The sequence below is a fragment of the Dioscorea cayenensis genome, chromosome 6 (assembly GCF_009730915.1).
Source record: "Dioscorea cayenensis subsp. rotundata cultivar TDr96_F1 chromosome 6, TDr96_F1_v2_PseudoChromosome.rev07_lg8_w22 25.fasta, whole genome shotgun sequence".
Taxonomy (NCBI): Eukaryota; Viridiplantae; Streptophyta; class Magnoliopsida; order Dioscoreales; family Dioscoreaceae; genus Dioscorea; species Dioscorea cayenensis.
In genome coordinates, this window is record NC_052476.1 from 53,461 (window position 1) to 69,083 (window position 15,623).

Consider the following 15,623-nt stretch of genomic DNA (forward strand, 5'->3'; position numbering starts at 1 on the left):
CTCGTCTTTCAGTGAATCGTTTTCAACATCTGGTCTATAAAACTGCTTCTTCTATCAACAATTGGAATCTCAATCATTTATCCCAAGCCGGTCGTATCATCCTCCTCAACTCTAATATCTTTTCCCTTCCTATTTACTATCTTTCCTTATTTTATATTCCCGACTCAATTCTGGATTCTATCTCCAAGTTGGCTCGCAAATTTCTATGGGGTAGGCAGGGCAAGGATTCTGGATTCCACTCTATTGGTTGGCACTCTGTTACCCTTGATAAAGCTGAGGGGGGTTTAGGCCTCCGTAATCTTAGAAATGTCAGACTTGCTCTTCTTGCCAAACACATTTTTTCTATTGCCAACAAGGAAGACAAGGTCTGGGTTTCTATTTTTACTCATAAATATCAAAATTGGCACATTTGGAATAATGTTTCATTACCTGGTGTTTCTAGTTTCCACAAAGCTATTTCAAAAACTTTAAATATTCTTAAACCCAACTTTCACCTTGCTGTTTGTAATCCTGGCCTCACCAATGCTTGGGATGATCCATGGGTCCTGGACCTCCCGCTTAGTCACAAACCAACTTTCTTCAATATTCACTCCATTGATAATCTTACTGTTAATTCTCTTGTTTCTAATGGCACTTTTAATCGTAGAGCTTGCATTGATTTCTTTGGGAACCCGATTTGACTCGTATTGTGCTTAATAATGTGGTTTTTTTGACACTCATGTGAAAAAAATGATTGGGTTTGGGGCCCTTGCTCTAACCATCCTTCTACTACGGTACCTTGCTTATGGCTTCCTTAATTCTGGAGACCCTCTTCATTGTGCTTGGCCTGGCTGGGCTCGCATTTGGTCTCTTAAGGTTGCCCCAAAAACAAAGGTGTTTCTCTGGAAATTGGCACATGGAAAAACTTCCTATCGGGGATTATTTATATAATTTGAACATTGGCCCTGCAACTTTGTGTCACTTCTGTGGCATTCATTCTGAGAATGCAAATCATTTGATTTGGTTATGTCATTATTCTGCTAGCTGTTGGACCACTATCCTCAGTTGGTTGGGCCTCCAACACCTGTCTTCTTCGCATGACTTGCAAATGGCTCTTGGCTCACCTCGGCTTTCCTCTTCACATAAATGCTCGTTTGCGGAGCCATTATTGCAACCACCGCTTGGCAAATCTGGGTATCGCGATGTTTCCTAGTCTTCCGCCATCAACCCCCAAATTTCAACCGAATCCCCCATTTGGCCTGGGCTAGAGTGCTTGACTACTTCAATGCTAATGCTCTGCTTGGCATGAAAAATTTCATTTCCTCTCGCATGCCCCACTATTCCATTATTGTCTCCACTGATGCTGCTTGGGATGCTATGACAGGTATGGCTGGTTATGGATTTATTATTTTCACTAATCAAATGGTTGTGCTGCTTGCAGGTGCTGCTGGTGACTTGCTTTGCTCATCTCCCCTTGAAGCCGAATTGCGAGCCATTCTTCGTGCTTTGGAGCTTTGTTCTGCCAACAACTGGATTCCTACCATGCTCTTCTCTGATTGCTGCCGTGCCATCCAGCTTATAAACAACTTCAACAATCTTACTGCTTGGAGACTCTCATCCGTCGTCAGAGCCATCATTCGCTTTGCCAATTCCTGGGATGATTTCTCCTTTGATCACGTCCCGCGCGACCTTAATTTTGTTGCTGATCGACTTGCCCACTATGGCCTTGCAAATCCTCAAGTTCCTCTCTTTGCTCAAGGTCGCGACCGGCCTCGATGGCTCGAAGATATCTGCTCGGCTTCCCTCCTTTCCTTCTAAGTTTGTTTTTTGTTTTCCTTAGCTACTTGTAGCTCTTCTTTGCCAAAAAAACATTCATACAACCAAGGGAGAACCCAAAATGAATTCTGGTGTACCAAATTTTAAACTTATGCAAGCTAACCATATTATTTACATCCGGCCTCACTTACCCGCAAATCCGGTGGAGCTTAACCAGCTCCAACTCAATATGACTAAACCAAGTCTTCAAAAGGTCAAACTAGTTCACACTCTTGAAGCTAATAGGCCAAAATCCACTCATTCAAATGGGTATGAGCCCAATTCTTCTCAAACAAATGGGTATGTTCCCAAATTTACCCAAACTAAGAAAAGGGTATAAGCCCATTTCTACTCAAACAAAAAGGTCCGGGCTCAAATCAACCTATTCTAACAGCCTATATTCCAAATCAACCCAATTTGGGAGGAAAAGGTTCTGCTCTTTTGAAGCACCAGGCAAAAAGCTAAGTTGGGAGACTCAACTATGATTGTTAAGTGTAGCTTAGAGTTCCTAGTTTGCATCATAGTCATAAGTGGTTAAGAGGAGGCTCAACTAGAAAGATCTTCCACTTCCTGAAGATTTTAAGGTCGTCATATGTTGCTTTTATACTTTTGTTTTATCTTACTTTTAATGCATGTGATTTAATCATTTTTAAAACAAAAAGCTTATAGAAATAAATAGATAAACAAAAGAGGAGGGTTTCTGTTGGAAACAATTTACTCAATTAAGATATTAAGGAGAAGAAAGAAAAACACACATATAAAATTAACATTTTATATATTCTCATAAACTTTTCCTCTTTAACAAACTCATTCACAATAACCCATTATATAGATTTTACAAAGGACTATTAATATTCTAGAAACTCCTTATACATAACAACTCATGACTTTTTCACTTCATATTAGTAAATCATAACATCTAATTTATTAAAGATAACCCCACATTTTATTTCTCTATATTATTATTTTTAATAATTAAAGGTTTAAGTTTAACTTTGAACAGTTTCTTGGGCTGATATCTACAGTACATAATTAATCCTCTGAACAGATGCACAAATGTTGGTAAGCGCACCGTCAGGATACTTAGAGAAATACCCTTCCATGAAGTTACTATATCTCTCAAACAATTCATTCATCAGTTCCGCTCCAAAGTGACTTACAAACAATGATTCGGAGCATGCCCTCATGCTCTTGGCCATTCTTTGAGCAGTGGTTGCATTCTCTTCAACCTTATCATCATGTTCACAAGCCTGATCTCTTGCTTCACGCCACCCAACATCAAACATCTGAATGCTTTTGATGGCAAACGATCCTTCTCTTCTGATAGCATTCTGCACTTCCTCTAAAGTAGGTGTGTAGTATGGCAGATTAAAAGAATCTATTTTCTCCATCTCCACAATGCCCTGGATCCACATAAAATATATATATGTAGCTTTGTCACGTGATAGTATATGCATGCATCATGCGTTCATGCATCCATGAAGATGTGTATATCAGTATATGTATATATATTAATATATATATATATATATATATACCTGAGAGGCCATGTCCATGAGTGCCTGTGCCAAGAGCTCCCATTGGAGGTAAATACCTTCAACAGATGGATCTTCACCTTTCCTTGCAACCATTGTAAACACCATGCAACCACCGTGAATGACTTCTTCAGCTCGGCACTTGAGAAACTGTGAGAAATCTCTCTCGAACTGCTTGGTGAATGCCTCTAATACAAAAGGAGGACTTGTTTTAGAGATATATATATTTCCTTTGTTTAGCCCCAACTTGGTTCCGTTTTGAAGCTCAGCAGGAACCTATAAAATCAAATAGTAGACCTGCTTAATTTGTATTAATTCTGACTAGTAGTTCAAGGTTAGAAATACTTTTAGAATAACTATAATATAGCTAGTCTATATATGGACAAGCACATGCAGGTATGGGGTGACAGAAATAATAAATGAGTTTGTCCCTGATCTAAAAAAGGAAATTAATTTGACCTGAGAAAGCCAGTGGAGGCACATGGAAGAGTGAACAAAATGCAATGTCTGGCTGGGAAACAAACGGCCGTAGAATGAACCAGGAGCCACTGAGATGAAACAGGTGTGATTCTTTTTGAAGTCTTCAAATGATCCAATGAGTCTATTGAAATCATTCCTTGGTAGGTCATTCAACATTACATGAATCTCTGGCAATGGCTTCTGGTTGAGCTCCTTGCACACTAACTCCACTGCATCAATGGCATCAGAGACCACAAGTAAGGCATTAGGTCCTGAAGAACAACCTAAGTCCGCAATGCTCATGATCTTAGGACAGGATGTGTTCTTGAACGCTTCTATCACTGCTCTTTCCCTCTCTGACTTGGTCACTGATTGTATCAAACTCTGCAAAATATACTAGAAGTTGTCACACACACACACACACACACACACAAATATTTATATGTAGAGAGGGAAAGAGTAAATGATCACTTGGATTGTGGAGTTCTTGGAGTAGCTCATGTCATCGTTGCCAACATTCATGTGAAAAAATTGCTCAACTTGCATATTGGTCTTTGATGTTGCGTATAATTATGAGTGTTATTCTTTTGACAAATATGGTGTGACATTGAGTGAGTTTATATAGACTTATTAAAACAAGTGCAGGAGTTGGTATAACACTTTGGGGATCCGATAATCAGGTATCCTAAAGTGATCTGCAATTAATTAGTTTCAAGTAATTAATGATTACTTATGTAATGAGTTTATACAGCTTGTTAATGAGAGATTGGTAGCTGGTACTGCGTATCGGGATCTGCGTGCATGTGGATCTTGTACGTTTGTATGGTTTATGAGCAGAAAATAACAAGAGGACTAAATTTCTTAATCATGGATTAATAGCTAATTAGTTAATTAATGATGCACAGCTAGTTTAATTTGGATTAAAATTCTTATCATGGGTAACTTAATAAAGAGGCACAGTCGATTTAAATTTATTCTACGTCAAATATAAATTAGTTAAATCCTGACATTATAAGTTAAATGGAAACGTATCAAGAATCTTAATTTATATAACGCTATCATAGGAAACATAACAAGAATCTCAATTTATACCACCCTTAAAATAGTGTAGTGGTATTTACTATTTAATCTCTCTTCAGGCACAAAAATCAAGGTTTAAATTCTAATACTTTCTCCGTGTATTTTATTTTAAGGATCTTGTAAGATTATATATATATATATATATAAAAGTAGATTAACCATGATTTATTAAACTCTTATAAAAATTAAAAAAACACATTAAATTTTTTAAAATTTTGAATAAAAATGAACTATCTATTTCTTGAAACTATATTTTTTTAAGGTATGAATAACTGTGAAAATTGAAAAAAAAAACAATTTTAAAAAAAAATCAAATAAATATTACCCATGGAATTATAAAATAATAACTATTTTGAAGTATTTTTTTTTTCCTGAAAACGATTGATATTTCATAATTGAGGGGGTAGTTGTTTGTCTATGGTAAAATTATTTTTGTACTTTGTTGGAACAAAGGTATAGGTGTTAACAATTTAGTTAAAGTTGTAATAGACATGATTAGTTTGGAATATTTTTTTTTTTTTCAAATAGGCAATAAACTTCGTTTATTTTAGAAAAGTTAGGCATGTGTATAGGCATGAAGTTAATACCTCATCACATCTATGACCTCAACTTACGTAGATTTTTGGGTTCAATCTTGAGGTTTCCGACAAATATCATATGCAAGAGACCCGATGGGAATTAATTAATAGGAATTTGACTTACTTTTTAGTTTATATTTAGTTTTTCAGCGTTTTGGATTAATATTAATATTTTTAATGTATATTTTTAAATTGAAGCTATTTACTCTTTGAATGGCTATGGGGCTCATGGAAACCCAGGGTTCCTTAATCCTCAAACATATTAGGGATTTGATAGTTAGAGTCATCATTTGGAATATTTAGCTGGAATAAAATGCACACAAATTTTTATAAACATTTTTCTTCACAAACATTTATTATTATTAAAGTCATTTATATATTGCTTTCATGTATTGGTGTAGCTCCAAATACCATGAAGGTAAGACTAGAGGGCTTGGTTGCCACAACCAAAGGCAATCTTGAGTTCATTGGGAATCTTACAGAGCTGGGGATGATTATGAGAGAGTTGCCTAGAGAGAGAGTGGTACAATTGCTCATTGTTGTTTTTTTATTCTCTTTGTTCATGTTGTTTTTTGTGTTTTTGTTGTACATTATCTGTTTTTTAAATTATTTTTAAAGGTTTTTTTTGTGTTTGTATTCTTTAAATTCACTCCTAGTTGATTTCTTTTCAGTCTTTTGTTTGTTTTTGTTATTGTCAGCTTGTATGTTTGGTTTCTCTTCCATTTAATATATTCTGGTTTATCTTTTTTTTTTTAAATAAAAAAAATTCGAAACTATTTTGTGCCATTAATCATTTACATGTATTAATTTTTAACAATTTAAATTAGATTTGTATTTTTTTAAAAAATATTTGCTAAAACAGTCATCCTTATCTCAATTAAAACTCACAAGATGAAGAGACAAATATCAGAGTTGCTTTTGATGCGGGCCACTAATAATTCGGATAAGGAGACCACGTACGTGTCAGGCACGAGCAGATCAAAGACATTGTTAAGATGAGCCACTTTCGTATTGATAGAGATTGGTTTCCATTTTCAAATTTAAATCAAATCAAGGCTTGAATATCTAACATCATCATTAGGTGGAGATACATTATTTTTTTTAATAAAAATATATAAGCCACAACTTTAATAAAAAACAATACTGAATAACAAAAAGACAAAACAACTGAAAACAAAGTAAATTAATTAAGAAATAACTAATTGTCCACCAAGGCAGATAAGAGCAGGCGATAGCTAAATTTTTTTTGTTAGAAAGACAGCTAAATTAAATTAAACATTTTATTCATCAATCATAATCCTAATACAATGTTTAGACAATAATTACTTTGGTTCTTGTTGAATAATACGTTATTATAATTAGTTACTCATTCAAAAATGAGAGAAAATAATAAATAAAAGAGAGAAATCAACTTTTTCTTGATCACCTCAAATCAATGAAATGGTCATATAAATAAAAAATAAGCAGGTGTTACCTAAATAAATAATTATTATAAATTATTTTATAAATAATAGTCACAGAAAAAATAAGTAAAATGAATAGAGTCCTAAATTCACTGTAATAATAATAATAATAATAATAATAATAGATACAAAGACAAGACCGAATTAATTGGGCATGCATTGTTCTCATCTCTAAAGTCTTGAGTCCATCTTCACCGGTGGACTATAGACTAATTAGTCTAATTAATTCTTCGCTGAAAATTATCAGCAAGATTCTGGCATCCCTTCTTAGCATGGTGATGGATTTCTTGGTGGACCATGCGCAATCTGCTTTTCTTAAAGGGAGGTGTATTCCGGATAACATTGCTATGGCAGAGGAGGCTATTTTCAGTATCCATAAAAAAAGATTAATGGGTCATATTCTCAAGGTGGACTTTGCTAAAGCTTTTGATTCGGTTGATTGGGACTTCTTGTTGGAGCTCCTTAAGGCCCGGGGCATTGGACCCAAATGGTTAAGATGGATCTCTATGATCCTCTGTTTTTCGAAGGCCACGATTCTGATCAATGGTTCCCCTAATGGTTACGTGAGATATCAAAGAGGTTTGAGACAAGGTGATCCTCTGTCACCGTTGCTTTTTGTGCTGGTCTCAGATGTGTTATGCACCATGTTTGATAATGCGTTGAATTCTAAAATTCTGATTGGTGTGCCACTTGGTGAGCATGGAAGCATTTGTAATTTACATTATGCGGACGATCTACTAGTGATGACAGTGGGTGGGGCTGAGGATCTCAGAGTGATCAAGCTGATCCTTCTGGTTTTTGAAGGGCTCTCCGGCCTGGAAACCAATTTCTCCAAAACGTGTCTCTATACCACCAACATGCATCACCTTTCTAAAGCTAGTGAGGCTAAAACGGTTAATTGCGAGGTAGGCCTGCTCCTTGTTACCTACCTGGGCATTCCCATCTCGGGTAGGAGACCTCGTAAACAGGATTGGGAGAGTTTGATTGCTAAAGTCAGAGGGCGATTGTCTTCTTGGAAATCTTCCTACCTGTCGATCGGTAGCCAGCTCACCCTTGTCAACTCAGTGTTATCAACGTTACCGACGTACTGGATGTCCCTGTTTAGGTTACCTAAGTGGGTAATCAAAGCAATTGACAGGATTAGAAGAGATTTCCTTTGGTCTGGCCCTGACATTGATCATCCTGGGTGTAGGCTTGTGGCTTGGAAGAACATTTGCCGGGCGAAGGAACAAGGGGGGTGGGGGATTTTGGATCTTTCTACATTTAATCTTGCCCTGCTGGGTAAATGAAGATGGAAGATGATGTCTAACTCGCACTTGGGGGTGTGGGGGAAGGAAGATTTTGCGCTTCAATAGTCAGGTACCTAAAAGGGACTTGTTTAGGGTTCTGAATGGGAGAATCTTGTTCTTTTGGTCAGGTGTTTCCCGTTGTCTCCCCGCTTTTAGGGGATGTGTTTTGGTCCAAGTAAATTCCGGTTATGAATCGCTATTATGGAAGGACAGATGGTTCAATGGCCTTGCGCCAATTAACATTTGGCCAGAAGAATTCCTTGTGTCTACTATGCCTCACGGGACGGTGCGGGAGTTGGCTTTGTTACTGGAGAGGCTGTCGTTCGTGAATGAGCCGGAAGTTGTGCAAATCCGGTCTAGACTGAACGTCGTGTCAATGGGGTATAGTGATCTAAAGGTGTGGGGTTTGATGGCTAATGGCGCCTTCTCGGTTAAGTCTTTCTACGGTCTTTTGAACGAGGGAGGTCTCAGATGCCCCATGGCTAACACCTTTTGGAAAGGTCCCTGCCCAAAGAAGATTAATATTTTTAACTGGCTTGCCTGCAAGAACAAGATTCTCTCCCTTGAAAATCTTGCTAAGCGCCGCTGCAATAGGCTGCCGACTGACACATGTGTGCTCTGCCATGCTGACGTCGAATCTGTGGATCATCTTTTCTTAAGGTGTCAGTTCTCTTGGGAGGTGTGGTCGTCCCTCTGTCGTTTCCTTCAGTTTCCTGAGCTTCCTGTGTCTATGGCTCAATTATAGAGCGTCTGGAGGTCTGCCTTACGGCCTGCGGTTAGGGTGTTTGGGGATTTGTTTGTTAAAGCTTATGTGTGGTCGATTTGGATTACGCGGAATGATTATATTTTTGCTGATAAACATCATAGTCCTTGTGATGCTTTGATGAAGACTGCTCATATGTTATTATCTTGGTACTCTGCAGCTCCTGAAGGTGTGAAAGGGAAGATCGCTGACCCTATCTCCGCTATCAGAAGCAGCTTAGAGTTTGCTGGACCTCGGTCCCAGTGGGTGGTGGACACCCCCATGCTTGAGGTTGATCAGACCGGCGGGGAGGAGTAGTTTTGTGTTTTTATGGGTTAGAAGGAGACCCGTTGTTCCTTAAGTTATGTTCGCTCGTATTTTGTTTCCACAGTTAGTGGAAGGTTTGTTGTAACTTTTGTTACTTTTACCATGAGGTTTATCCACTTTTAAAAACAAGACCGTATGGATATATATATATATATATGAAAGCCACCAGACAGTAAATCTACCAAAATTTTTTTAAATCCTATTTATATGATGTTTCTTCATTGGGTTTACAATAAAATCATTAAAAAAATTTGTTATAGGATTGAATATTACACACAATTTTCATCACTCTCACTGCTTCCTCAGGTGGTTCTACATACTGAAATTGAACCTTAAATATTTACCAGATAAATGATTGTCTGTATATTATGACTTAGAATTTTTATTTTTAAAATCTAATAAACTTTGGCATGATAATTTAAATAAAAACGAAATAGTGGAAAAAGATTGAGGCATTCCTTGGTCAGTGAGCCTTATCTTCTTTAGGCAAGGACGACACCTTTTCATATATAAAATTAAAAAGCGATAAGATTGATTGCTTTAGTAATCAATTTAAAAGATTGATGCTCTAAGTTCAGCCTTCCAATAAGTGTCAAGTGGGGCTTGCTTTGCTGTACCTCACAAGCGGTTAGTTTATCAATTATTTCGCCTGGTAAAAGAAACAAAGTAGAAAAGAAACAAGAGTAAAGGAGACAGATTGGGCCGATTAAAGTTACCGTCTAGACACACAGACCTGCTCAGTAATAAATAGAGTATGACTACTCTGAATCAATAATGTGCGCCGAATCACCAATAAGATCTGAATTTATAGTGCTCAAGATGTTGAGGGAACGCTTGATCTCGGTGTACCAATAATTTGAGTATTGTTTCAAATATAGTTATTAGACTTAGCTTAAATGTCAAACCCTTGTAAGCTCTAATTGAGGGTAAAACATATCAAAAATTAAATCATTCGGCTAAATACTAGGTTAATAAAAATATTTTAAATATTATTTTATAATTATATGTTTTTTTAATTATATGATATATAATATATAACATAATATTCATTAACATTTGTAATGGTATCATTGCGGCTAGACCAAGGGCAGTTGACATATTTTTAGTATTTTCGTGTATCACTTGTGGGTTTAAGACTTAACCAACGCATGTTTAACTTGACTTGGGATAAATCCTAATCAATGGTGCCTCTTAATCACAATCTATATATATATATATTAACTAATAGGGATAAGTGCCCCTCATTTAAGGGATTGTCAAAGAGACAAAGAAGTACATAGGTGCATCAGTTACACTTGGTTATAGATTTCTTTAAAAAATTCCGCTGTCCTACAAACATAGAGGGGTGAAATTACTGTTCTTTTTCACATGAGACACACACCCAGGCCCGTGAATAATACATGAACAATACTAGAACCAAATGTACAGTGCAAGAACAATACAGAAGTAGTACTGCCGAGGAAAGATTAGAACTCTTGCCAGCTCCTTTGCACTCTTGTGTCATACCATTGGGTTATCCATATTATTGTACCATAATAATAATAATTAGTTATTTGAAATTCATTGATCAGTTTTGAATCTCAGAAGATGTTGATAGGGTAAATTTTTCATGTGGTCATTGTGTTATGGCTGATTTTCATTTTGGTCATTATGTTTCAAGTTGTTTCTTTTTGGTCATTAGATATTAATTTGTTTTCACTGGTTGGTCACTTGGGTTTTTCGGCCAAATTTAGATGACGTGGCTGGCGGAAATGCCACGTCACTCTTTTTTTTAAGTGAGATGAGTCAGCATCCTCTTTCCATCTAGTATGAGAGAAAATATAAAAAAAAAGTGACTTGGCATTTCCGGCCGCTACGTCATCTAAATTTGGCCAAAAAATCCCAAGTGACCAACCAGTGAAAACAAAGTAATATCTAATGACCAAAAAGAAATAAATTGAAACACAATAACCAAAATGAAAATCAGTCATAACATAGTGACCACATAGAAAATTTACCCGATGTTGATATATATATGCCCACTATATCACACAATAGGTGCCAAAACAATAGTCCCGTGCACAATATCAAAGACCAATATGAAAGCTGAGCAAGTTCTTCACATGAATAGTGGCGACGATGATAAGAGCTATGCTCAGAACTCCACCATCCAAGTGCTCTCTCTCCCTCTCTTTCTCTCTCCTCCCTTATCTCCCTTTCTTCACTGATTTTGGTTAAAATTGAAATGTAATTCACTTAAAAACATATATCGCAGAATGTGAGATTGTCAATGACACGGTCAGTGAGGCAAAGTGCAATCATGGAAGCCTACAAAAGCACATCCTTCCCTAAGACCATGAGCATTGGAGACTTGGGCTGTTCTTTAGGACCTAACACTCTGCTTGTGGCCTCTGATGCCATTGATGCAGTGGAGATAGTGCACAAAGAGCTCAACCAACCATTACCAGAGATTCATATACAATTGAATGACCTACCAGGGAATGACTTCAATGGCCTCATCAACTCACTGGAAGGCTTCAAGAAGACTCACCGTTGTTTCATATCAGTGGTTCCTGGTTCATTCTATGGCCGCTTGTTTCCCAGCCACAGCTTGCACTTCATTCACTCTTCCTCAAGTCTTAACTGGCTTTCTCAGGTTTCCTCCATTTGGTTAATAAATTGATTGTGACATATATATATATGCAATATTTCTGAATTTTTTTCAGATTAATTATACAGGTTCCTCTGGATCTTCAAAATGAAGAGAATGTGAAGATAAACAGAGGAAAGCTATGCATTTCAAAAACAAGTCCCCCTTGTGTTTTAGAAGCATATAGTAAGCAGTTTCAAAGAGATTTCTCATTATTTCTCAAGTGCCGTGGTGAAGAACTAGTTCCTGGTGGTTGCATGGTCTTGACACTTCTGAGCAGGAGTACTAGTGAGAATTCAGATCCCTCCAGTCTGGGGATCGGCCTCCAATGGGAGATTTTGGCACAGGCCCTCGTAGACATGGCCTCTGAGGTTTTTTTTTCCTTTTCTTTTCATATTTATTTATTTATTTAGATAAAAAAGCAATGGAGAGATAAAAATCTTAATTCTTGTTGTGTCAACTTCTCCTAAATTAGTTTAATTAATTAAGGTTAAGTAAAAAGTTTTTTTTTGGATCTTAGACTTAATCCACTGGTAAAGATCGAAGTTTATATTGCAGGGCATTGTGGATGAGAAGAAGATAGATTTATGCAATGCACCATTCTATGTACCATCTTTAGAGGAAATGAAGCATGCCATAGAGACTGAAGGATCCTTCTCCATTAAAAGCATTGAGAGTTTTGATGTAACATATAATGGAACTAAGGTAGAAGACACTGTGACCACGGCACTGAAACTAAGTATCAACGCTCAGCAGATGGCTAAGATGATAAGGGCAGTCACTGAATCCATACTAGTGAGTCACTTTGGAGAAGAAATAATTGATGAATTGTTTGTGAGATATAGCTATTTGCTGGAAGATTACTACTCCAAGAACATGCATGGATGTACCACTGCAGTTGTATTTATGAAAAGGAACGTTCCATAGATCAAGAATTTGAAACTAATTTGATCAAGGAAACCTTTAATTTTGTTTTCTCCTTTCTCTTCATAAAATTAATTATTCCAAATTAAACTTTATTAAATTTTAAAACTAAATGATGGTTCCAGTGGGGGGTGTGATGTGTTAAGTTCACTCAAAAACTCACTTAAGGATTAAACACTCACACACAATCAAAGCAAGATAAAGGAGACAAGCAAATAGGTAACCCAGTTTGGCACAACCTTGCTTACATCTGGGGGGCCAGGCCCGGAGAAACAATCCACTAAAAGAGGTATAGGAACAAGGAGTACAACACTCACTCACTCTCTCAATACAAAGAATATCCTCTCAAGATTGCCCGACGGCCATACACTCAACTCTCACCGAAGAGTCTCTCACTTGTTGGCTCCATCCTAAATTTTCGAGCAGGATGTCTTATATAGACGCACCGACGTCTACAAAGTTACCTCTTTTAGAATTCTCCGCGGCTTCCTAACTTAAACACCTTCCAAAGTTAGATGTTGCAACACCCAGTTGCAACATGGCCCACTTTACTGAACATGACTGAGTTCTAGTCAGATGCACCCGAATCTGCGACCTTCAACCTCCTGGTTCCTTCAGTCCGCCTCGTAGCAGTTGACTCGACCCGAGCTCCTCCTGCTTGTAGCTGCTTCCTTCCTCACATCACTTCAGAAGGTCTCCCTCTCCCGAGGGACGTGCCCACCAAGGCACATGCGACTATCTCACCAAAGATAGCCACCGAAGATCTCCCGATCTTCCTTTCCAAACTTGGCCCAAGTTTGGTCTTCCAAATGATCTTCGTTTGACTCATGGAAATATTGTTACTAAACTTGATCTTGTCTTCATCCAAGTTTAGTCTTCAATATCTTCAAGCATGATCTTCAATCATCCATGCTTGGATCTCCAAATCTCTAATCATATCACATGCAATCTTCAATCAATCTCCTCATATGACTAGTCTCCATAAATAGTTCCGCCGATAGATAGCTCTTGAATCTTCCTTCAATATAGATGCTAAATATGGTCTTGATGATCTCTTTGGTATGTCTTTACCTTATTTAGTTTGTGTCTTCAACTAGCTTCACACCAAACTAAATCTTTGTGTCTTCAAATAGCTTCATACCAAGTTTAACTTGTGTCTTCTAATAGCTTCACATAATCTTTATGATCTTGAACTCTTGCCAATAATAGAATATTCCTCTCTCTTCAAATAGATCTTTCTAAAAAGAAGCTCTATCAAAGATATGAATAATCATCCCGGATCTTACCAAGGATAGATAATCATATCAAAAATAAAACTTACCTTTCTAGACAAAGATCCTATAGTCTTGATGCACTTTCCAAAAATAGTTTATCATCACATGATTGTATTGAGAGAAATATCTATAAAATCTTCAATATAGATCTTAATCAAATCTCCACCTTGATCTCCATTAAATGTCATGATAACATCCTTTGCCATATCATCATCCTAGTCATCTTTTCCTTTGATGAGTCACCACATGCCACGTCATCATCCTCTTGCCATGTCACCACTTGGCTTGTCATATAATGCCAATCCTACGTCATCAGACTTAACACTAAATATTACATGGCTTCGTGCATTTTCATACAACTACAATCATCACTAACAAAGAAAAACACTGACAAATTAAGATGACAAGATACTAATTAAATACAAAATTAAAATAATATGTGATGAAGATCTCATTTAGAAATAATATAATAATATCCATTTTAATAAATTGTAATTTATCTATTTTAATAAAATAAATAAATAAATAAATAATAGTAATAGTAATAGTAATATCAAGCAAAATAGTAATGGAAATGAATAAATGGAAACATTTCTAATATAAAACTCTATTCCTGAAATTTATCAAAGTAAAATTTGTGATTTTGTGGACACCAAGAATGAAGCATGTGGAAATTAAAAAAAAATGCAGAGAGAATTTGCATTAGGTGAGAACACATGCAAGAGATTCATGAAAAGTTTTTAGTTAGATAAAACCTCGTTATAACATTGATTCGATGTTCATCTACCTTACATATATAATTGCATATGTTTCATTCAAATTAATTAAAATAAAAATCATATTAAAACTTGTTAGAGAATAATTCAAATTTGTTATTGGTCAACATCTTAGATTTTAAAAGATTTTATTGTAATTGTTTGGATTTATTATTATTATTATTATTTTGTTATAGTATAGATATCATAGATTTTTTTTTGTGTATTGCCTATTTAAAAATATGCTGAATTATTAATTTTAGTGTAAATCCTATATTGTTATTTTGTTATTCTTCTTTTCTTAAAATTCCATCAAAACTCATGCGCTTGCTTTCCTATATAAAGAACTCATTCCTCATCTCACAGCATCAGGTGCCAAAGCAATAACCTCCTAATTGTACACAATATCAAAGACCAATATGAAAGTTGAGCAAGTTCTTCAAATGAATGGTGGCATCGATGACATGAGCTACGCCAAGAACTCCACCATCCGAGTGATCATCTCCCTTCCCCCTCTCTTTATTTATTTATTTATTTTTTTGTTCTTTTTAATGGATAAAACTGGAATCTGATTAATTCTCTAATATACATTGCAGAATAATGTAATACTATCATTGACAAGGCCAGGGAGGCAAAGGGCAGTTATTAATGTTGGAGAGCAACCCCGCCTCACCAACAACACCTTGAGGATCCTGTGAAGAAGAAGATAGAGAAGAGAGAAGTTTGGTAACCAAAAAGATACACAGAGTACGAGAGAAAGTAGTTTTCCAGAAA

General features: G+C 36.3%; 3 protein-coding genes across 3 annotated transcripts; 2 read left to right on the plus strand and 1 right to left on the minus strand.

Moving 5' to 3' along the window:
- Positions 1-2,813: 2,813 nt before the first annotated feature.
- LOC120263598 (jasmonate O-methyltransferase-like) lies at positions 2,814-4,334 on the minus strand. The gene is made up of 4 exons (XM_039271560.1): positions 4,260-4,334; positions 3,789-4,172; positions 3,333-3,605; positions 2,814-3,197 (listed from the first exon to the last, which is right to left on the minus strand). Exons 1-4 carry the CDS (start codon positions 4,332-4,334, stop codon positions 2,814-2,816), a joined length of 1,116 nt encoding a protein of 371 aa, XP_039127494.1.
- Positions 4,335-7,181: 2,847 nt separating this feature from the next.
- Positions 7,182-9,258, plus strand: LOC120263599. The gene is made up of 3 exons (XM_039271561.1): positions 7,182-8,190; positions 8,327-8,877; positions 8,944-9,258. The coding sequence occupies exons 1-3, from the start codon at positions 7,182-7,184 to the stop codon at positions 9,256-9,258; spliced, it is 1,875 nt and encodes a 624-aa protein (XP_039127495.1).
- A 2,061-nt stretch (positions 9,259-11,319) lies between these two features.
- On the plus strand, positions 11,320-12,875 carry LOC120263027 (jasmonate O-methyltransferase-like). Its single transcript, XM_039270953.1, has 4 exons — positions 11,320-11,420; positions 11,522-11,902; positions 11,986-12,267; positions 12,455-12,875. Exons 1-4 carry the CDS (start codon positions 11,346-11,348, stop codon positions 12,821-12,823), a joined length of 1,107 nt encoding a protein of 368 aa, XP_039126887.1. The 5' UTR covers positions 11,320-11,345; the 3' UTR covers positions 12,824-12,875.
- Positions 12,876-15,623: the final 2,748 nt, after the last annotated feature.

Bases quoted from the DNA above. Each gene is read 5' to 3' on its own strand.
- LOC120263598 (XM_039271560.1), bottom strand. From the start codon at position 4,334: ATGCAAGTTGAGCAATTTTTTCACATGAATGTTGGCAACGATGACATG. The intron at 4,173-4,259 runs GTGATCATTTAC...TATATTTTGCAG, and splicing joins CCAAGAACTCCACAATCCAA to AGTTTGATACAATCAGTGAC. The intron at 3,606-3,788 runs GTCAAATTAATT...TTGATTTTATAG, and splicing joins GCCTCCACTGGCTTTCTCAG to GTTCCTGCTGAGCTTCAAAA.
- LOC120263599 (XM_039271561.1), top strand. From the start codon at position 7,182: ATGGTGATGGATTTCTTGGTGGACCATGCGCAATCTGCTTTTCTTAAA. The intron at 8,191-8,326 runs GTAAATGAAGAT...TCTTTTGGTCAG, and splicing joins ATTTAATCTTGCCCTGCTGG to GTGTTTCCCGTTGTCTCCCC. The intron at 8,878-8,943 runs GTGTGGTCGTCC...GCTCAATTATAG, and splicing joins GGTGTCAGTTCTCTTGGGAG to AGCGTCTGGAGGTCTGCCTT.
- LOC120263027 (XM_039270953.1), top strand. From the start codon at position 11,346: ATGAAAGCTGAGCAAGTTCTTCACATGAATAGTGGCGACGATGATAAG. The intron at 11,421-11,521 runs GTGCTCTCTCTC...CATATATCGCAG, and splicing joins CTCAGAACTCCACCATCCAA to AATGTGAGATTGTCAATGAC. The intron at 12,268-12,454 runs GTTTTTTTTTCC...TTTATATTGCAG, and splicing joins TCGTAGACATGGCCTCTGAG to GGCATTGTGGATGAGAAGAA.